At 44.4% G+C, this 23,181-nt stretch overlaps 1 protein-coding gene across 3 annotated transcripts in view; it reads right to left on the reverse strand.

Annotated features, from left to right (window-relative positions):
• The window catches only part of NSMAF (neutral sphingomyelinase activation associated factor), a 60,277-nt gene that overhangs the window by 6,462 nt on the left and 30,634 nt on the right, over positions 1-23,181 (reverse strand). For all 3 annotated transcript variants that reach the window (XM_042924153.1, XM_042924154.1, XM_042924155.1), the window contains 15 exons: positions 16,912-17,041; positions 14,470-14,541; positions 14,005-14,113; positions 11,405-11,581; positions 9,938-10,017; positions 9,299-9,389; positions 9,140-9,203; positions 8,126-8,177; positions 7,888-8,008; positions 7,354-7,485; positions 6,541-6,583; positions 5,830-5,993; positions 4,228-4,336; positions 2,824-2,882; positions 259-326 (listed from right to left, as the gene is read on the reverse strand). In XM_042924153.1, the coding sequence (XP_042780087.1) occupies positions 259-326; positions 2,824-2,882; positions 4,228-4,336; positions 5,830-5,993; positions 6,541-6,583; positions 7,354-7,485; positions 7,888-8,008; positions 8,126-8,177; positions 9,140-9,203; positions 9,299-9,389; positions 9,938-10,017; positions 11,405-11,581; positions 14,005-14,113; positions 14,470-14,541; positions 16,912-17,041 (1,471 nt within the window). The remainder of the gene's footprint in view (positions 1-258; positions 327-2,823; positions 2,883-4,227; positions 4,337-5,829; positions 5,994-6,540; positions 6,584-7,353; positions 7,486-7,887; positions 8,009-8,125; positions 8,178-9,139; positions 9,204-9,298; positions 9,390-9,937; positions 10,018-11,404; positions 11,582-14,004; positions 14,114-14,469; positions 14,542-16,911; positions 17,042-23,181) is intronic.

Raw genomic sequence — 23,181 nt, forward strand, 5'->3', positions numbered from 1 at the left:
TTAAGTAGAGAATTCTACTGAGTAGTACTTCAAATTTTCTAGGCTACAAACGAAAACACGGTATTATGAGAAAGAGGTACCCTGAAAAAAGTTGAAATTGAACTTAGAACTAATCTAACTCGGGCATTCTGTGCACACCTACACAGGAATAAACCCAATTGTCTGGGGGAGAAATGAAATGCCATTATACGTGTGTTGAAAACAAAGTGCTACGTGAATTTCCATGGTGACGCTGACTTAAAAGTAAAATGAACTCACCATATTTGAAAAGGATATACTTCTTTGTAGCATTTTGGATTCCTTAGAAAACATCTTCAGGGTGGAATCTAATTTAATAACGAGAAGGCAGACATGTGAGAAAGATTTCCTGACCCTCCCTTACAGAGGACAAAGAACAGCCAGAGGCCAGCAGGCAGTGGCACACTCTTACGGAGAGCTGGGTGGCAGGTGGGGGGCTGATCTGCGGCCCATCTGGGCAACAGCACTGGCGACCTGTAACTCCTGGACGAGGAAGTTAACATACCAGTACGGGCCCAGCACACTGCTGACATTTCAGCATGGCTGAACACAGAGCTGGCCCAGTCACTGACAGGAGTTAAAAGTTAAAGAGAAGTAAAGCAGCAATTTTGAATTAATGAAAACAAAAATCTTGCCAATATCTGTTTTTTTTTTTCTTTTTAAACAGCCCAGTTAGGGTGTGATACCCTTGAATTAGCGTTTATGGAAGAACCACTCGACTTTCTAAAGGATAATAAAGTAGGGATTATAATGTCCTTGCCTAACAAACAAAGGTGTAGCAAAACAATTTCTTTAAAAACCAAGATTCACAAAACTTACAATGAGCTCCAAACGCCCCATATTTGAAACATGTAACGACTCATTTCCTAATCTGTAAACGTATAACACGATAAATAAAAGGCCCGAATGAGTTTTAGGCAATTTCTTCTGTATAGTAAAAGGTAATCTCTCAACCTAATTTTTGCAACACCAACACACACGAGCCCGGAGACTTCGTAAAACTGAAAATTCTCCAGGATTAGCTTGGAAACAAAGCCCGAAGAGTGAGCACATTACCTGAACTTCACCCTGTGGGGCACAATTACTTCTGAGACTCTTTCCAACAGTGCTTGTGATTCTAAAGAATGCCCCTCCTATTGGGCATTTTTGAGTATTCACCCCAGGGTCTACGAAAGCTCACTAATTTGGGGCATCCTATAGAAAGCCATAAGCCAGCCTGGGGGACAAGGATGCTGTTCTCAAAACCAAAGGTTCCCTGCGTATGCTGGGGGGGATCCTGTCAAAGGCGGCTGTAAGAGCCAGGCTCACAGGTGATGGGTCCCCGCCGAATGCTCACGTCACTAAACGCATCTACCACGTACGGGAGGAAGCAAGGTCACTTTGGGGTGGTGATCTCGATATGTATAAATCAGTAATACAAGTTTTATCAACAGAAGAAAGAAACCAGAAAAAAACCAAAGCTTCTGACTTAAAAGAACCCTCTTTCTCCTTTATTTGTCAAATTCACAAAGAAGCAATACAATGCTTAATAAAAGCCTCGGAGGTGCAAAGCCTTGACACTCCTAAGACTCAGGGTTTTACAAGGTCATACAAGTACAATGGACTAAAGGATTTAACAGACCATGTCAGACAAATCCGGCTAAGAACACAGGCTCTGATTGAAGCATTTGTCTTGTGTTATAATGCTGGCACATTCAGCGGGCAGGATCCTGGCAAAACACGGATGGCTTCCTTCTACCGGAGCAACACCTCCGTGACCCCAACAGGGCCCGGTGCGTGTCCTGCATGTTAACTCCCTTTGGTCTACAGTACGATCACTTTATGTTTTTAAATTTATTTCTATTCTATTTTAGAGCGAGCGTGTGAGTGGGGGAGAGGGACAGAGGAAGAGAGAGAGAGAGAGAGAGACACTATTAAGCAGGCTCCATGCTCAGTGTGGAGGCCCACTTGGGGCTCCAGCCCACGACCCCAGGGTCACGACCTGAGCCAAAATCAAGAGGTGGACACTCAACCGACTGAGCCACCCGGGCGCCCCTACAGTAGAATCGTTTTCTAGACTTTGTGGAAAATTCCGTTTCATGAAACCGGAGACTGTACTGGGAAGGGAAAGGAACGACGTGCTACAGACAGTAAACCACAATTGCAGAACCGGAGCGTAGCAACTCTCGTTTATCTGGAGGTGTCTGGTTAGCACCATTGCTGACCTCCGGCGACAAAAAACAGGATTTCCTCTGAAAAACGCTAAAGAAGAAGTACCCTCAAAAAACAGCCAGCTACTAACTCTGTCAGAGCAAGCTGTAAAACACAAGCAGGACAGCGAAGACATACTTCGATAACGCATAAGAACATTAACAGTGTATGAACGGGGTTTCCAGCTGAAATCGACATCAAACTCCCTGAAATATATACCAGCGGACAAGAACGAAAACCTGAGCGGCGAATGCGCCCCTTCACGCTCCGCGCCCGGGGACGCCCTCTGCTGGACACTGCGGCACCCTGCCGGGCCCCGGGCTGGGGACCTCAGCCAGCCCCGAGGCAGAAAGGGCCCCACCGCGCAAGCAGGTGGGAAACAAGCGCTTTCTGTCCCTTAAGTTTCGGGAAACCTTGTCAGCAACAGAAAGGCACTTGCGTGATCGTTTCCGGCAAACCACGAGGAAGCTGCGTGCTAAACGCCACAGCTGCTCAAAATTCACGTTGTGGGGAGGCAGCACACTCAAGTGCGAGCCCCTGACCGAGAGTTAACAGACTTCGCGACTTGGACGCTTCGCGCTTCCAGGCGAACCACCTTTCGGGCAGGGGACATACCTTGCGAGGTGGTGAAGACGGAGGAGCCGTTGCCAGACACTGCGATTCCAGTAACCGCCCTGTGTAAAAACAGACTCTGATAAATCACCATCGACCGTGTGCCAGACGCGAGTCTCTTCCGAGTCTCCGATTTCCTCTCTCCAAGCTCCTGGGATTCCCCTCGTCACATCCGTCTGCCGGATCCGTCCCCCCGCCCCGTGACACCCGCCACCGCCAGGTCACCGCCAGATCATCGCCGGGGAGCTCCTCATCTCGTCTGGGCGACGCCCGTGGCTAGAAATCATCCCCACTCCCGGCTTCCCTGGCTGCCACATTCCGAGTCGCACACCGTCCTGACAGCCGGAAAACTGGGATGCCTCTCCTTCCGTTCCACTCTCCTGGGCCATCTCCCAACATTACCGAACCCCTCTCTTCTTCACGCTCGCTCGCTCGCTCCGTGGCGGAGTCGAATTTACCTAGCATCTGTTCACGATGACACCCTTGTCTGGTTCCGCCATCTCCTCCTAAAGGACCCTTTGCGTATTCACTGCCTTGGATGATAAGGCCTCTTTCTGTGCGTCACGTGGAGAAGTTGAGACAAGGGAAAGCCTCTGTTGTAATGAGGAAGGCAGGACGCTTTCTTTTCAGGAGGCTGTGCTCTGATAGGAAGCCACTTGTCTCAAGTAGGTGGCACATTCAGTTCCACCCATGACCAACGGTGTCTGTGGCACCAGCACGTCGGAGGGGACGTCCGTGTCCGTGGGACAGGACAACGGGCCTCACCCCTGAGCTGGCGTTTTCTTATCTGTGACAGGATGGCTGAGGGGACGTCAGTGCTTCTCAAGCCTTTCCAGCACAGTGCGTGAATGACCTGACGGCAGAAGTCTGAACGCCCGAAACCCCTCTGGGTCTGACAGCAGGCCCGCATTTTTTGAAAGGATAGGTGCTATTTTGAAAACTCCTGTCGAACTTAGCACTTTAATCTCTCTCTCTCTCTCAATACACACGTTTGTTGTAATTTTTTTACAAAGACACATTCTCCCCTACGATATCCGTAAAATTCAACACCCGGGGAGGATACACTGTGCTTCTGCCACGGCTCCACACCATCAAAGCCGAGAGGGGCCGTGCACCCCAGCGTGAGAGGCACAAATCTAGCTGCTGACTGCAGACCCCATCCTGTGCTCTGGAGAGACCAGGGGTACAAAGGACAGCATGGGATGCTGACATAAATTCATTTTGTGCCAAACTTTGTTTCCCTTGCCACACTGACCTCAGATGGCTGATCACTACAGACATTTCGGGGGATAAAAACCGATCAAGACAGCACTGAAACAGAATTTCCACCCCCTTGACTCCACGTAAAACCGGGGGCCCCAAGCCAAGACCCCGACCTCTGCCATGATGGCACAGAGACACTCTTACTCTTTGTGGATTTTGTATCGCTCGTGTAACTGCAGTTTGGTGATGTTATTCCAGGCCAGTGTTTTGCTCTCTTCGGTCAGGTCCTCAAAAGACTCTTCACCTGGAGAGACTACATTGAATTGTTGCTAAGTGAGTCAACCCGATTACTAACGTGCAACCCAGGCAACCAATACCAGAATGACCGTATTTTCTATTAAAATCAAACGACCAAGGAAACAAAATGCCCCACTGAAATAGAACTGCTTTGAAATGTACCTGCTAGGCGGCTCCATGCCGGGCAAGGGAAAATGATAAAATGTGTAATCTAAGTAAGATAAAAATCCTGTGGGGAAAGACTGAAAAGTACCTACGCGGTAACTGAAGTCATTTTAGACTCTTATCAGCGTCTGCAAAGTTTTCACTCGCCCCTAGCTTAGGAACCTCAGGAAACAGACTGAGTAACTACTTCCTTGTCAGTAATCTTGCAAAAACCCGTTTCCGAAAAATGCTGCGTTGTCCTTTTGGTTTTGAGGGGGAGAGAGAGCAGAGATACGATCAGAGCTACGAGTGCCCCCGGACGGGACCAGCGAGGCCATCCCTCCTGTTTTATGAGCGGCTGGCACAATTACCCTTTCAAATCATCACAAGACAGTGGTATGAGCCTGCTGACTAAACAGGGCACAGGTTTAAGAGGCATCACAAGACAGTCCTATGGTCTCTATGACTTAACCCCGCGGGACATGACCTCTCCGAGAACTCCCAGCCAGCCCTGGCTCAAGGGCCCCTGCGAGCCACGCCTCCACGCCGGAGGCAGCACGCAGCTGTGTGTGCACAAGCCCGAAGCTGTGTGTGTGCCCGGAACAGACGCACAAGCGCGGAGGAGGAGAAATCACGTGACTGTGCTCCCCATGTTCCACGTCCTGTCAGACTCCTTCTGGGAGCCGGTGGGTTTGAGGCTGTCCTACGTGCCATGTACAACATGGATAACGGGATAAAGGGGAGTATTCTTTCCTCCTTTTCCAAACACTAGATGTGAGAACAGGCAGGGTCGAGTTCAGTTTGAGCACGTAGCACATGCCTGGCACACGAGAGAGACTCCGGAAATGTCTGTCAAATGACTGAATAAGGAAAAAGAATCCAGTAAAGAAAATAAAGCACCTGGAACTCAAGACCTGTGTGTGGGGAAGGAGGAGGAGAACTCGGGACGGAGGAAGTCCTTTCTGGGACAGAGCCGGGAGGAGCCGGGTGAAGCGGCAGGGCCAGGACGCGTCCACGCGGACGTGTGAGCGGCTAAGGACCGAACGGCAGCGTGGAAACCCACAGAGAAGAAAGAGAAGCAGAATGCTAACAGAGTACTGCCAAGTCTCATGTGACGTGAGTAACGCTACCAGAAAATAAAAGTAACTTGGTTTTCTCTGAAGTCAGTAGTCAAACACAAAACGGCGACAAAACCAGCCTTGTCAGAGTCGTTTCTCGGCTGAACTGCAGTAAGATGGCCGAACACACCCACCTCCAGGGAACGCGACGGCTCCCACTTCAGCTACGCTTCAGAATCTTCCGGAACATCTTCGTCAGAAAAGAGCAACACAAGGTGCTCGCGTTTATTCCCTTTACAAAACGTACCTGGAGAATCTGCTAGGGGAGCATTATGACCGCAGGTCTGGGAGAAACTTCTACACTTTGGGGTGATCCGTCGAGGATGGGGCGTCACAAAGAGCTGTTTTGGCGTCTGCCCAAATTCCAAGATTTGGGTTAGCATGGCCACTTTCTCGTCAGGGTCCTCGATGCTTTAGGACAGAACACAAATAATGCAGTGAACCTCGAGGTTCCAGTTAGTTTCTTGAAAGCATAAACGTCAAATGATGCAGGTCAACACGAGAGGTTAACCCTCACATAGCTGCTGTTGAGCAACAGCTATGTGCCGGGACTGCTGAAGCCTCATTACAGGTTGTTCGATCATTTTCTGAGGCTCCGGAATGTACCTAGTGGTGAATGCAAGATACTATTCATTGTGAAATTTCCGTACCTTAGTATTATTATTCACAGAGCTGCAGTAATCATTTAAAGAAGTACTTGTTTTTTTATTTTAGAGAGACACAGAGTACAAGTGGGGGAGAAAGGGAAGGGGGGCAAGAGAGAAAGAGACAGAGATTGAGAACCTTAAGCAGGCTCCATGCTGAGCACAGAGCCCAACACGGGGCTTCCTTCCACGATCCTGGGATCGTGACCTGAGCCGAAATCAAGTCAGGCGCTCAACCGACTGAGCCACCCGGGTGCCCCGATAAAGAGGTATTTTGTAACTTAAGTAGAAACTCCTTACAGACATACAAATACCTGTTCAAGTCTACACCTCCTTCGTAGGTCAGCGGATGAAATACTGAAAAAGGAGATGAAAAACACTATTGAAAGAGGTCATGTTTAGATAATATACACGCTGTACAGAGTTCTGTTTTTTTTTTTTTTTTTTAAACTCAACAGCTTTAAATTTTTATTCAAAGAAATTGACGGTCACTTTGCAAAAATGACTAATAATATCCAACGGCAATAAATATCAACTTGGGCTATTATCTCTCGCAGAGCAAAAATCTCATCGGCAGCTCAGACAGTCTGTTATCTCCGGGTGTTTCCCCACCAGCACTTCAGGCCCCCACCCCCATCCCCCGCCCCGGGGCAGCACAAATCACCCCGCACTGCCCCGAACTTTCAGCTCAGCCACCCTCATGAGTGACACCGGAAACCTGGAGGCGGTAAGAACCAGACTGAGGAGGAGGTGGAATTCTGCCCGCGTCTGTCTTTCTGCTCAATTAATAAGACACTCTGGGGCCCTTCATAGGAACGGAGCGTGCTCTCCTAGTCTATCCTGACTGAGTTTCACTTGAGATTATTGGGTGGGATGGAGAGTACATGCTAAAACTGGAAGGCTGTAGAAAAACACTTCTCGGGATCACGGTAAAGTTGATGTTCTTAAGGCAAAAGTCCTTCCCCCTCTGTGGCTCAGTCTGATCCCAGAGGCGGGTGTCAGATGCTTCTGCCGCACCAATGCCTCAGTTTTTCTTTCTTCCTCTTCTTTTTTTATTTTATTTTTTATTTTGGGTTTGCTTTCGCTTTTATCAAAGGCTATAGGAACTTTCCGAGGCTATCACGTACCATTATGGGCCCCAACAGCATCGGTGCCTTTTTGCTTGTAGCCAAATATTAGATCGATCCACTCATGAAGGTGTTCTGACACGTAACCGCTTTCCAACGCCTCTTTGCTCTTCTGGAGAAAGTCCTCGGGACCTATTAGATTAGACTTGATCAAAACATCAGTCTTCATTTGTTTTCTCCCATTTCTTGTCTGCCCGTATGCAGACAGAGCTTCTAGGAGAGGCAAGAGGTACATATTTCTTAATGAGGTTCCCCCCCCCCCGCCCCCCATCACATAAAATATAAAGTTTGGTGGGAAGCGGGGGGTGGCAAAAGTCACGTTCACAACATTTAGGTCTTTCAAATACCTATCAATGTTTTTGCATCTTAGACTCACAGACCATTTCTGATTTGGAATAGGACTGGTATTGCCTCATTTACATAGAAAATTACACCGTCATTTAAAACCACCCAGGCAACTATACATAATAGTACTCCAATGGCACTGCCGGGTGAGGAACTGTTGTAATTCAGTACTTGCACGGCGGTACTCACTCCGTGCCCAGGGCGGAAGTTCAACGTCATCCACCATCTGCCCTCCTTGTCTCTTGCCCAGATCCAACTTCAGACTGTTAACTAAAAAGCTGACATCATCACCATAGAATTCTGGAATCAACTGAAAGTGTCAGGGGAAGAAAAAGAAAAAAAAAAAGGAAAGGAAGAGCAACGAATATTTTTTCAAGCAGTTGGAAACCACAAGCCCAGTGGATCATTAGCTTTAATAACCGCTTACCTCTTTAAAGTCTGTGGCACCATCCAAACAGTTTTTCCAAGTTTCTGCAATACTAAATACAAAAAAAAAAAAAAAAAAAAAATCAACTGATCTGAACGCTCAGGTGAGTGAAACAGCAACCGCATCGCAGTCTATGCAGCTAGGTGTTGGTCTACGCTTTACCTGCAGTGACTCACTTCTCTAACTCACAATTCTCAACATTTGTATGAGGATCCCCTTTTACAGAAGAGACACCTCCCTGAGCTCATGCAGGGAGGGACACGGGGGAAGGACACAGACCCAGATGGGGTGTCTCCAAGTCCTTGCCGGGAGCCTCCGCACACACAGCGGCCGGTGCTTAGACACGGAAAACCTAGCACAGCCGTTGTAATAGCTCGTTTCAAAAAGGAATTATAAATAAACAAGCGTACAGTTTAAAAAATGATCGGAGAGGCACAGATGAAAAGATTAACAATGAATATTATCTCAGCATGGTGGGAGGCCAAGTGAACTTAATTTTCTTCTTCATATTTTCTGATTTTTTTTGCAAGGAAATATTACCTTTACAATAAAGAAGTTAAATGCTCAAAGGGAATTATATTCAATAGTATTATTTAGAATAGCAAAATGTCAGAAATTGTCTAGATGTCCAACAATAGAAAAACTGCTAAAATACTTAAATTATGGCACGCATCAGGATATGATATGGGAATTTTAAAAAAGCACTGTTTTGAAGAACATGTAATAATATGGAAATATGGAAAACTTCAACATCTAATACGAGGCTGCAACAGGCAGGACAAAAGCTGTATTTAAAAGAAGTTCTTACAGTTACTTACACACACACACACACACACACACACACACACACACCCACCCACACCCACGACTAGAAAAAGCCTGAATGGAAAAGATATACCAATCAGTGATTCTTTACATCTCTTGACATTTTGGTATCCAGTTTTTGGAAGCAAACACATTGCACGTTTGTAACTAGAGGGTTTAAAACACGGTAAGGGAAGCATTAGGCCAAACCTGTTGAACATTCTGTCTGCATTATCAAACCTTCCGTTCTGCAGGCACAGCATGTACTCCGGTGCTAGAGGGGAGATCAGAGTAAAGTGAGACCACCGAGTCACCGAAGACGCCACGTGAAATAACACCGCATTTGGGAGCGAGGGTAAAGAACCTTACCGATCCTAACTAGGTAAAACAGCACGTAGCCCGGAGAAGAGTAGTGACTGCCGTACATGAACTTTGGCTCTGGCATTTCCTGGTAGCGGCTCTACAACACACGGAAAAAGATCCTGCTAAGTGCTGGCCTGAAAGTAACAACTGACCCAAGTAGTAAAAGCCTCAGCTCGTGGCATGGATACATTATATCCCCTAATTTCTCTCTTAAATAGGAATAGAAGGAAGGAAAAAAAAAGGAATAGAAAATAAAACTGCACACACACAGTATTCCTGTGATAAGTATTTTGCTTTTCTTGGCTCAGTGGGAACAATGCTGGGCTGGATTGAATAGAATGGATTTTATGCATCTCTTGAGCAATTTACCAGAGCACCTTCATGAAAATAAATCAGTCAACTAGTGATCAGTAAACTCCTACTTCCTGAATTGTAGGCCAAAGATGCAAATGGCGGGTGAGCAGCGAAACCCATGGGGGAAGGCAGCGGGCAGAGAGGATAGTAAGAAGAAATATGACGTAGATCCTCTGGTCACTCGGCATAGTCCTCATCTAAGTCTTGGAGAAATGAGTTTCCGTTACTATGGACACAGAGGCCATGGCTCGTGGAGTTGTTTAGAAGCCGGGTATCCCCGAACCCACATACCAGAAGTCTTTCCAGCCGTTCCTTGTTTAGAGCCCCTACCGGCCTGCTGAGATCCCGGAACGTTCCCGGATTGGACAAATCTGTAAAAATAAATACATTTTAAAAAATGAATTATTTAAAATAAAGCAAACAAGCTTATACTTAAGAACCTCACTTCCCACACAACAGATACACATGCACACATTTATTTCCACAAATAGTTTTTGAAAAACCTGAGACAGACCCATTAGAATTCTAGTGTTTCTGATAGTTACTTATGCAGCTGTAACGGTTGCAGCCTGAGCTTTAAGTTAGCAACAGTCACTCAAGAGTAGCATCTCTAGAGGCGCCTGGGTGGCTCAGTCGGTTAAGTGTCCGACTTCAGCTCAGGTCATTCTCTCCCGGTTCGTGAGTGTGAGACCCATGTTGGACTCTGTGCTGACAGCTGGGGCCTGGAGCCTGCTTAGGATTCTGTACCCCTCCCCCTCCCCCCACCCCTCCCCCATGTGCACCAACGCATGTGACTCTCTTTCTCAATAAACATTAAAAAAAAAAGAGTAGCATCTCTAATTGAAAATGCCCTGAATATTGATTTTTTAAAAAAAGAACTACAAATTAAAAAAACAAAACAAAACACTATATTCCAAGGAAAACAACAAAAATAAACACATTTTAAAAGCTAGTATTCTTCTACAAGATTTACGGTTTAAGTTTGAATTATAGTCAACCTTATTTTTCTTATTTTTCTATTATAGCACAATTTGAGAATTGGGGACTGAATATTAGCAGAGAAATAAATTCTCGTTCTTAGAAAATCTGTTATTTCCTTCAAGTGTGAGGGTTCAATCAGTCAACTGTCAGAAAGAATTTACTGCCCACAGTACGTTATTTGGAAATACTAGAAAATAAAATTATAATAGAATCACATTTTTGTTAGAAGTAATTTGAGAGATAAATACACAAAGTTAAAATGGTTGCCACTCATTTATGTAATTATTGATGGTTTTTATTTCCTTCTTTAAACATCTCAGTATTTTCTACATGTTCTGGAATGAATAATTATTACTTTTCGCAATCTCATTTTTGAGCGTGAATTTTAAAAGTCTATGACAACCTGGAACAAATTTTCAAAGTGAAAAACGTAAGTATTTCTAACGTGGTAATTAGAGGTAATGCTGGTAACTGGCTTCAAATCGTCCGCCTACTTTCTGGGCAGGTCTTTCCGGAAGTATGGCGGGGGGGGCGGGGCTTTTGTTAGGACTAAAAAAATTGAGATAGTGGAGAAAACACCTATGAAACCCATATATAATTTATGGAACACTTATCCAGTGTCTCAGAATGGACATTAGCAACCTTCAGTAAAAAAAAAAAAAACAAAAAACCAAAAAACAAAAAATCAAGATGAGTTCTAACGTGCTTACATATCACAACACGATTCTCAGTGAGAATCCATTCTTCCCTCTACAAACTCAGCGCGGCGGCAATTACCCAGTTCTGCGCTGCAGTAATCGTTTATTATCCACGGAAACACCGGGTACTGAGAGAGGTCGTTGCAGCTGCGGTCGGCCAGGTTGTTGAGGTGCAGGAGGTACTGGTAGTTGGAGAGGTGCCCGCGCTGCCACTGCAGGGTGTAGCTTTCGGCCGTGCGCTCCGCGACGTGGTGCTCTGAGGAGGACGGGGCCCGCGGTCACCACCGAGCTGGGCGAGCGCTGGCTACGTGTTACTGAGCGTGTAAAAGCTAGGTGCCTTCCACGGAGGCCCTTCAACGCGTTTTTGAAAAATACATTTTAAGAAAACGAGGGGCGCCCGGGCGGCTCCGTCGGTTGGGCGTCCGACCGCGGCTCAGGTCATGATCTCACGGTTCGTGGGTTCGAGCCCCGCGTCGGGCTCTGTGCGGACGGCTCGGAGCCTGGGGCCTGCTTCGGATTCTGTGCCTCCCTCTCTCTAAGCCCCTCCCCCGCTCACGCTCCCTGTCTCTCAAAAATAAATGAACATAAAAAAAAAAATTTTTTTTTTTAAAAAGAAAGAAAACGAAAAGGAGGCTATGGCTGGTTTTCACCAAACAGCCGTTGTGTTGTGTGACTATCTCCAAGATCCAGGAGGGAATATTATCACATATATGGTATAAAACATACTTGTGTATCAGATATATGAAAGAAAACAAATATGAAGGTATGGAGCAAATATGTAAATTACATGGTAATGCATAATACTTACTATATTATATATAGTCTGCCACATATACAAAGTGCTTGAGTTTTAACGCCCTAAAGAAGCCATGGCCGCTCGTAAAAGCTTATTTCCTCCATTTTTTTATGCAATCAAAACAAAAATAATCTTTCAGTCTTCTTTTAGATTAGGAAGAGGTGTACGACAGCTGGTTTGCTGATGCCTGTGCATTATGTATGCGGGTGAGGAGCAAGGCTGAAGGAGAAAAAGGTCTCTGGCAGGAAAACCTAATTTCTCAAATGAGAAGAGCCAGAAGGGCCACCCCCTCCGCCGCCCAGAACACCTCAGGAAACTTGGAATCAGTATGTGGCACCAAGGATAGCTTTCCTCTCAGAGAGCATGAAGTGACTGACTGCTCTCTTTTGTTGAGAAAATTCTGTCGACCTGTTGCTGGCTGCACCAAGCCACTTATCTAACTCATCTGCTGGCTCAGTATTTACTATTTACTTTTACCACGTTGCTTCTCCGACCAGCTATGAGGAAAGGGGTTAAAAAAATCAAAATGCTTCTTCTTCTCATTTCCCACACTCAGAACACCTCAGAGAAAGTCTGACCAACCTGAGGAATAATACCAGGGAGAATAAGGAAGATTTACAGAAGACAGGTTTTTAGGTCATGGCAAGTTCCTTGACTTGAGATTTGAGGACTCACCATGAAAGTTGAGTTTTTTGTTGTAATCTTGTTATATAGTTAGAGAAATAAAATGAAAAAAAAAAATTAATCAGAAGGCAAGAAATAACAGTCAACTCATATCAGAGCTATACTTAGGCATTAAATTAAACGTAAGAGCTTAATGTGAGACGAAAAAAAATGAACTCTAAACCTACTAGAAAATAAAATATATTTCTTATTGAAAATAAACGATTCTTCTTTGAGGGAAAATTCCATTTCCAAGGGAGTAAAAGCAGCAAACAAAATTAAGATGGCATTCATAGAAGCCCAACATCTATTTTTGAAAATCAACCCATTGTAGTTTTCACGGTTTACAGACAACTCTGTAAACAAGAATAACTCAACTGAACCATATACAACTTCATATCGTTTATGCCTAAAAAGAAAAATATAGGTGTTCTTTCTAACAAAGGTGGGAAAATTCACATTTTTATGGAAGACTGAGGAAATATTAATTAAAAGCAAATCAAGTCGGCTAAGCATCCGACTTCGGCTCAGGTCATGATTTCATGGTTTGTGGGTTTGAGTCCTGCATCAGGCTCTGTGGGGACAGCTCAGAGCCTGGAGCCTGCTTCAGATTCTGTGTCTCCCTCTCTCTCTCTCTACCCCTTCCCGCTCACGCTCTGTGTCTGTCTCTCAATAATAAATAAACGTTAAAAAAAATGTTTTTAAATAAAATAAAAAAAGCAAATCAAGTCCCATAGTATTGTACTGAGTACAAAAGGCTCACGTGCACCTTCGGTGCTGTTCTTCAGCTCTGCGATTAAGACCACAGCTAACGCTCACAGACACATGACTGGGTAACTCACGGCCTCATATTAAGAAACCAAGTCTTGGTTTTCATAAATGAATACAAGACATGAATGAACATAAAAACAATTAGATGGATTCTTTAGAATTCATTCAACGTGGGAGGTGTTAAAAAGTAACAAACATTTAAATGTATTTATCAAGAGATTTTAAAAGACGCAATTGGCATGAGCTATTACCAAGTTTCACTTCTATCTCCCTCGGTTTTTGGAAGGCCATTCTGCCAGCCACAGTCCCTGCTGAGGAGAACCAAGCAGACCCGGAAAGGGGATTCTACATATAGCAAGCTTCTTACTTCCTACCCCAGGCACTTAGGAGTTGAACTAGAAGATGAACAGAATAGAAGGAATAGATACAATGAAGGGTGAGCACCAAACCTAGATACGTGGCAATATAAAAATAGAGGTCATCTCTGTCTTGAGGTTCATAGAACTTCAGGTAGATGTCAGAACAGAGGTCATCTTCGGTGCAAAACACTTCCAAGCCCTGTAAATTCAGGAAGAAAACAGTAAAGTAAATAGCGTTGTATTTACCCTGCAATCTCAAAACAAGCTACGTGAGTACAAAAGCCTTTCAATTAAACATTTCTATTTTTTATCTGTAGGTCTTATTTATTTATAATCTCCACATACAAATTTGGTTTAGTGACGTGTGTGTGTGTGTGTGTGTGTGTGCGCGCACGCACACAGCTCATCTGAAAGAAAGACTCAGAGTCAATGTGCTTATGACAACATACCTGCGCTTTTCAATCACGCCCTGGGTATGTACAAGCGGAGAGACCACTGGCTAAACTGAAGACATGACAGTCCTCCACCCAGAAGGGACACTGCACACGAACTCACCAAAGGCATGAGGCCATGTCTCCTCTTGTAAATGCGGCGGACATCCTGGAGTGTTATCTGCACCACGGGTTTCTTTAAAAGTAGAAAGGCAGCTTCAGACATCAACACTCTGACACAATTAGAAGCTGTCCTTTGGTATCAGAAAGGTGAAAAAAGGGGCCAAATCTTGCTTTTCCAAAGCGTTACACGTGAACAACTGGAAAGGGAGATTTTATGGGGCGCCTGGGTGGCTCAGTCAGTTGAGCATCTTGGTTTCAGCTCAGGTCATTGTCTCACAGTTCGTGGGATCGAGCCCCACTTCGGGCTCTGTTGCCGACAGTGTGGAGCCGGCTTGGGGTTCTCTCTCACCTTCTCTCTCTGCCCATCTCCCACACAGGCACACAGACGCACTCTCTCCACTTCTGGTTTTACATGCTGCTCTGCCCTTTTCCTTTTCCTTTTTTTTTTTTTTGTTTTTATTTGTTTTTAAAATGTTGATTTAATTTTGAAGGAGAGACAGAGCACGAGCAGGGCAGAGACAGAGAGAGTGGGAGGCACAGAATCCGAAGCAGGCTCCAGGCTCTGAGCTGTCAGCACAGAGCTGGATGTGGGGCTCGAAGTCACGAGCTGTGAGATCGTGACCTGAGCCGAAGTCGGATGTCTGACCAACTGAGCCACCCAGGTGCCCCTGGTCTGCCCTTTTTCACGAACTTTATGACCTTGGACAAGTTCTGTTACCTTCACTCAGTACCCAGAATATGATAAATGCTCTAATCTATCGCTCAGGATACTGCCAGGCTGCTGCTGAGTGACAAGGAATATTAACGTGCTGGTACAGGTAACTTCTCAGGAATTTTGCTTTTTATAGATCAATGGTTTGCTTACAACTGACACATTACATCTTTTTTTATTTCTGTAATCATCTTTATTTCTGTACAAACTACATTGTGTTAAGGCTCATAAACAACTACACTATTAAGCAGGTCCTCTAAAAGTTTTGTTCTTTATGAGGAAGAATATTTTCTTGCTTCTCTAAAGGCTTAAAACACTAGTAAGGGGAGAGCAAGGTTAGAAAAGCCACTGAGGGGGGTCCCTGGGCGGCTCAGTCAATTAAGCCTCCAACCCTGGGTTCCGTTCTGGGTTTCAGCTCAGGTCATGGTCTCACAGGTCATGGGACTGAGCCCCACGTCCGGCTCCATACTGACAGGGCAGAGCCTGCTTAGGATTCTCTCTCTCCTTGTCTCTGTGCCCCTCCCTCTCAAAATCTCCCTCCCCCTCCCCCTCAAAATCAATAAATAAACTTAAAAAAAAAAGCCACGGAGATTGGCTAAAAGGTGACACATCCGTGCTTTTCCCGAGTGAGAGGGAAGAGGAGCCCGCAGAGGCCAGGATACGCAACTGTGGAAACTGCCTGAAGACTGGTCAAGGATCCTAGCCCAGAGATTTGGGAGGGGATGTATGCTCATACTGTGGATTCTCAAGCTATGGCACATACTCAGATATTTTCCTACAGTTTTGGACCCAAGCCACAGTAACAGTAGCGGCCAAGCCAAGTATTACACCAGGAGAGAACGCCCATCAGCAATGCGTAGGGTCTACTGCAGGGCTCGGTGAGGGTGCCCCGCCACCTGGTGGACAAAATTGTCATAGCACCACTTTTCACACAAAAGTGTTAGATGTTTTAGTGACATAGTGACTGAGTGACCAGCCTGGAGAATTTCCAGGATGCAGCCTCCTACGACAGAAAACACGTTCTTTAAGCTGAAAGTCGCACCAAATGGTCCGACTGTCTTATCATGGTGTATTAGGATTTCTGTTCTTCTAATGAACCAGGCCAAAAAGGGGTGAGATCCAGAGAAAGCTACAAATCTTTACAAACTTTAGTGTGAAAATCTGAGTTCAAGTTCACTTTCTGGCCCAGTAAGCCTAAAGTCATTGTGAAAGAGGAGCCTGTTTCCAGAGCAGAAGCACTACAGCTGCCCCTTTCCAGCATCCGCACACACACCCCGCGCTAGCTGGCAGAGGGCCACTTCGTTCGCTCCTTTGCGTATGGAGACCTACTGAGTTTGTTCCTAATTAAAGAAAAACAAAATATACCGCATATACAAACGCATAAACAGATGTACAGAAAACATCCATTTCTCGAAGTGCTTCCGAGTAGAAAGCTGTAACAAACCTCCACTGACTCTTCACTAAAAGTGGGAGGGGCAGGGTTTCTTTTCACCGCACTGAGAACAAGTGATCCCCAAATTACGGAAAAGACATCAGAAGAGCTCAGATCTGGATGAGCAGGCCTCGAGATGACACAGGGAGGCCTGTTAAACACACAGGTGCTGGAGGGGAGGGGGCGGATTCTGATCCACCAGGACAGGGGAACACTGTAACCTCGAGGTCAGGCTCACAGGGAGGGTGAATAGTCTGGTGCTAACACAGCCGTCCCGCTGACCCTGTGTCCTTCCTCACCGGGTGGCCGTTGAGAGGCTGGAAATACAGGTTCGTGTCCGTGATGCACACGTGTCCAGGGTTCGTCACCAGCGGGGTCACCATTTCTGCCTGGCATTCCATGTGCAGCTTTTCAGAAACACTCTGGAATCTGACAATACAGTTTGCAGCAAAAGCGAGAAAAATCAGAAATCAATCGAATTTCTAGGTTTAACTTTCTCTAAGGGAGCTACAGCCTGACTCTGCACGAGGTGTCTAAACACGACATTTAATACAAGAACAACGGTAATCTAAATTGGTCGCTTAAATCAAACGGGCATTCTTTACACAAACAAAACCCTGACATTCTTTTAAATGGCATAATGAAAACTTAGAAAAAAACAACAGATGAACTTATGTATCATAGAAAACAGACAAGTAAATTATACTAAATAATCCCTTATAGCTCAACTCTTCTTCCTCCCAACATAAACTGGCCTTGAAACCGTTATTTTTAAGTTTATTTATTTTGTGAGAGAGAGTGCGCACGGCAGAGGGACAGTGAGAGAGGGACAGAGAATCCCAAGCAGACTCAGTGCTCTCAGCAAAGAGCCTGATGCAGGGCTCGATCCCACAACCATGAGATCATAACTAGAACCAAAACAGTCGGGCGCTCAACTGACTGAACCACCCAGGTGCCCTGAAACTATTCTTAGATTAACGTATTTTGCTGTTTGGGGGCCACTAAGCCCTATTTTTATAGTCCCATAAGTCTCCTGGCGTAAATGGCATTTACTTCACATTCTACTTTAGGAGGCTATGAGTATATAATTACAATCACTTGTATGTCAGTTCCAAGGTAGTTCTTTTGTGGATTTACTGCAGAAAAACCAGTCACACATGATCTTTCCACTACCTCCTCCTAAATCGTTTAGTCAAAAAAGCCCATTTTCCTTTTTTTTTTTTTACTAATTAAAACAAAATAGAGGGGAAACAACCATGTCATCGATATTTTAAAGCAATTCCTTTGTAAAAGTAACTGGGATAAAAATAAATCTTCCCTGGGGCATCTCGGCGGCTCAGACGGTTAAGCATCTGACTTCAGCTTCAGGTCATCATCTCCTGATTCGTGGGTTTGAGCCCCGTGCAGGGCTCCGTGCTGACGGCGGGGAGCCTGCTTCGGATCCCCCGTCTCCCTCTCTCTCTGCCCCTCCCCTGCACATGTGCACACATGGGCTCTCTGTCTCTCTCTCAAAAATACATAAATATTAAAAAAAAAATCTCCCCTGCCAGTAACAATGGGACAAAAGCCCACGGGACAGACTTGAGGTTCCTTGAGAAGTCAAGGGGACCTCAGAGCTCTCACCCTCACCACAAAAACCAGCTGGAGGGCTACACAAGCCTTTTACAAAGCCATCAGAAAGCTTAGATGCAAAGAAACCTAAAAGAAGAGAGAAACAGCTGGGTGGTGGGAAGAGGAATGACCTGTGTTAGAAGGGGAAGGGCTGCGGGATGGAGAGAGGTCTGCAGGGAAGCAGAAGGCAGAGTCAGGACTGAGAGTGGAGGTGCAAAGATGCTGCCAACCGGGGGGAAAGCAGACGGAGGTCGCCCCCGGCTCCGAAAGCAGGTGGTTCAGCTCCATGGCATAAAGATGGCTCTAGGGATCCTCTGAGGGCTCGGATCCCAAGCCCTGCTGGAAGGAAGTCTCAATCGCCCGCAGCAGAGACGGGGAATGGAACGAGGGCTGCAGTGAAGCCCTGACCCCCCTCGATCAGGGGTCACATGGTCAGCACCCTGTCAGAGCCTCAGCACAGGTGGCCATACAGAAGAAGGGGCGCCCAACTACTTTTGGAGGTAAATAGTATTTAGTTCAGTCTCCACAGTTCTTTTTAAAACCCAACACTCAGCATACGATAACAAGTTACAAGAAACACAAAGAATCCAGAAAATATGACCCATGCTCCTGAGAGAAAAGATTCAATGGAAGATGACTCAAGGTCGGATCCACCACAGGGAGACTTCGAGATCAGAAACACGCTAAATATCTAGAAGATGAAGAACATGTGTGAAGACAAAGGGAATTTCACCGGAGGAATCAAAACTAGGAGAAAGAACCAAGAGGAAACGCTAGGAATGAAAAATCTGGATGGGAGAAATGAAGAATTAATTAAACAAGCTGAACAGACCGGAGATAGCAGGGAAGAAGTCGGGTCAGGCTGAAAATGGGTGAATAAAAAGTGGCCTGAAACAAAATGATAAAAAAAAAAAGAACAGAACAGAGTATCTGACAGCTGAGGGAATATACAAAACACACTGACATAGGCATAACTCCAGTTCCAGGGGAAGAGACTGAATATGGGGCAGAAGAAACACTGAGGGAGAGAATGCGGAAGAACCGACGAGAGACACGGGTTCTAGACTCATGTTACCCCCAAACCGTGAGGTCCCCAGGCAGGATGAGCACAGAGAAAACTACACCTTACATGCAGGCAACAGGACAACACATGATGTGACTTCACAGCAAACAGGGGACACCAACATACAAAAGAACAGAATTCTTTAAAATAGTGACAAGAAAACCAACCCAGAATTCCATATCCAACAAAAATGCCCTTCAGAAATGAAGGGGAAATAAAGATATATTCAGAGAGACCTACTCCGAAAGAAATCACTGAACAGGACTGCACTACAAGAAATGTGACAGAAAGTTCTTCAACCCGAGGAGAAATGAGACTAGATTAAACACACTGGAGTTGCAGAATGAGTACATGTTTAAATATCTGAGTATATGGAACAAGATGTATTTTTCTGTATATTTAGTTTACATACACACATGTACGTAGCTAAATTCTTTTAAAAATCAAATGATTTTTTTTTTTTTTGAAGCAAAAATAAGAACTCCGTGGTTATGGGCTTCATGCTAGATATAGAAATATAATATAAGACCATAAGATCAGGTCTTATGGGCAGGAGAGGCCATATGGAAATACACTGCTGTAAAGCATTGTTGTAGAGTAGTGTAATATTATCGAAGATACACTATGGTCCCAGGTGCCTACTGTAATCTCTAGAGCAACCACTAAAAATGATACAAAGTGGCACAGCTTAAAAAGTCAAGACAGTAGACAAAATGGACTACTTAGAAATATTAGATTTACCCCAAAGAAGGCAAGAATGGAGAGTCAGAAAAGCCAAGAACAAATGGAATGCTAACAAATACTGAGATAGGGGATTTAAAAGCAACTATATTAATAACACATAATTACAAATGAATTAAGCATCCCAATTAAAAAGGGAGGGTGTCAGACTGCATGAAAAGCAAGACTCAACTACATAAAGTGTGTGTTGTCTGGTAACAGAATGAAGACACAGACAGGTTAAAAGTAGAGGGACAGATGGTGCGCCTGGGTGGCTCAGTCGGTTAAGCGTCCGACTTCAACTCAGGTCACGATCTCGCGGTCTGTGAGTTCGAGCCCCGCGTCGGGCTCTGGGCTGATGGCTCAGAGCCTGGAGCCTGCTTCCGATTCTGTGTCTCCCTCTCTCTCTGTCCCTCCCCCATTCATGCTCTCTCTCTGTCTCAAAAATAAATAAACGTTAAAAAAAAAAAAAAAAAAAAAAAAAAGTAGAGGGACAGAAAAGGAAATACCATGCCATCATACCATATGAGGAACTCGTATGGCCAGATTAGGAGAGGACAAAGCAGACTTCAAGACAAATGGATAAAGAGGGATACTTCATAATGATGAAGGGTTCAGGGCATCAAGAAGACATTACACATCTAGGGCGCCTGGCTGGCTCAGTCGGTTGAGCATCTGACTCTTGAGTTCGGCTCAGGTCATGATCTCATGGTTCGTGAGACTGAGCCCTGTGTCGGGCTCTGGGCTGATAGTGCAGAGCCTGCTTGGGATCCTCCCTCCCTCTCTCCCTCCCTCTCTCTCTCTTTCACCTTCTCCCACTCATCACGTTCTCTCTCTGTCAAAATAAACATTTGAAAAAAAGAAGACATTACACATCAAAATGTACGTGAACCTAACAATATGGCTTCCTAATATACAAGCCATGAACTGACAGAAATGGGAGGGGAATAATCCCACAATCATTGCTGGCAATTTTAACACCCTTCTCGCGGTAACTGATAAAACAAATCAACAAAAACTTGCCAGAGTATAGATGATCAAAACAACCATCAGCCAGGTGGAACCAAATGGCATTTACTCAACACTATATTCAACAACTGCCCAGCACACCTTCCTTTCAGGGACATACGGAACTTTCACCAAGACAGCCCATATGCTGGGCTGAAAGCAAATCTCAACAGTACCAAAAGACTGGAGTCATATGGAACGTATTCTCTGAACCAAGATGGTATTTAACTAAACGTCGGTAACAATAACAAAATCCCCAAATAGGCTGAAGTTAAATAACACACTTCTAAATAATCCATGGGTCGCAGAAGAGATGGCACAGGAAATTACAAAATATTTTTGCAGTAAAGACAGTGAAAACATAAAATGTGTGGGCTGCAGGTGAAGCAGCACCACACAGGTCAATTTACATGTAAGTACAAAAAGAAGGTCTAAAACTGCTGATCTGATTTTTGTAAGAAGCTAGAAGAAGAACAGTTAAACCCAAAGGAAGCTGAAGGAAGGAAATCAGAAGAGGGGAAATCCATTTTATATAAAATAGAAAAGTAGAGAAAAATCAATAAAGTCAAAAGTTGGTTCTTCGAAAGGTTAATAAAATTGACAAAGCCCTGGAAAGGCTGGCAAAGAAAGAAAAGAGAAAACACACAGCTTCAATGTAAGGAGTGAAAGAGGGACGACCATCACGACAGATCTTACTGACATTAAAAGGACAATAACCATTTCACACCAATAAATGTGCCATGAAGTGGACAAATTTTTTGAAAAACACAGCGTAACCAAAACAGGCACAGGAAGAAACAGACAACATACACAGTCTCATGTCTAGTAAATAAATGAGTAAGAGCCCTCAGGCCTATATGGCTTTACCAATGAATTCTGTTAAAAACTTAAGAAAGAAATATAATCTGACAAGCAGTCTTTCAGAAAACAGGATGACGGAACATTGCTAAACTCATCTGATGAGGCCAATAGAACCCTGATAGCAAATCCCGACAGATACATTAAAGATTTATGGAGCAACATCCCTCATGAACATAGAGGCAAAAATCCTTTACAAAATACTAGCAAAGCAAACCTAGTGATATCAAGTAATAAAAAAAGGAGAATACATTATGATCAAGTTGGATTTATCCCATGAATAAGGTTGGTTGAACATTGAAAAAAAGAATCAATCAATGTAATTCACAACATTAACAGAATAAAGTGGAAAAAAAATGATCATTTCAAGAAGTGCAGAAGAAAAAATTAACAAAACTCTAAACCTATTATTGAAAATGCTCTCCGCAAACCAGGAATAAAATGGAGCTTCCTCATTCTGATGAAGGGCATCTATAAAAAACCTAGAGCTAGCCTCTTTCTTCAGCAGTGAAACAAACCCTTTTCCAGTAAGATCAAGGACAGGGCAAGTATGTGCTCCCATCACATCCATTAATTAAACAGCACAATGAGGCAAAACGCAGAAATAAAAGCCATGAGGATTTCTGTGAAACTGTCATTATTCACAGATGAAACGATTATGTATACAGAAATCTACGCAATTTAAAGAAACCCACCAGGACTAATGAGTAAACCTGGAAATGTCACAGGATACAAGGTGGATGTAAAAATCAAAGCAGGCAACAACAACAACAACAAAACACTGTATTTCTACATACCAGTAACAAATAATTGGAAGAAAACATTTAAGTAGCAACAAAAGAAATCACAAATCTAGGAATCTGTCCAACCAAATATGGCCACATCGACAGACTAACCATATAACAACAGGAGAAAGCAGGTGAGTTGTAGAACTCTGTGTGCTATCTTTACACCTTTCCTTTATACCCCAAATTAGTCCAAAATAAAAGACTTTCAAGGGGATTTTTGGGGTACATATGGGGGCAACTTGAATATGACACTATAAATTACATGATGCTATAGAATGATTGCCACTTGAGTACTGTAACAAAATGGAGGGGTGCCAGAGAAGATCCTTGTAAAAGACACAAGTTGAGATGGTTATGGGTAAAGTGTCATGTCTTGCAATGGAATTTCTAATGATTCTGAAAAAGAATATTTTATATGTAACACATTTACGTACAAGTACACACGACTTATAATGTATATACACATATATGTAAGTATAAAGGAAATATAAATATCAGACATACACCCACACATACACACA

This window comes from Panthera leo, chromosome F2 (assembly GCF_018350215.1).
Source record: "Panthera leo isolate Ple1 chromosome F2, P.leo_Ple1_pat1.1, whole genome shotgun sequence".
NCBI classification, from domain to species: domain Eukaryota; kingdom Metazoa; phylum Chordata; class Mammalia; order Carnivora; family Felidae; genus Panthera; species Panthera leo.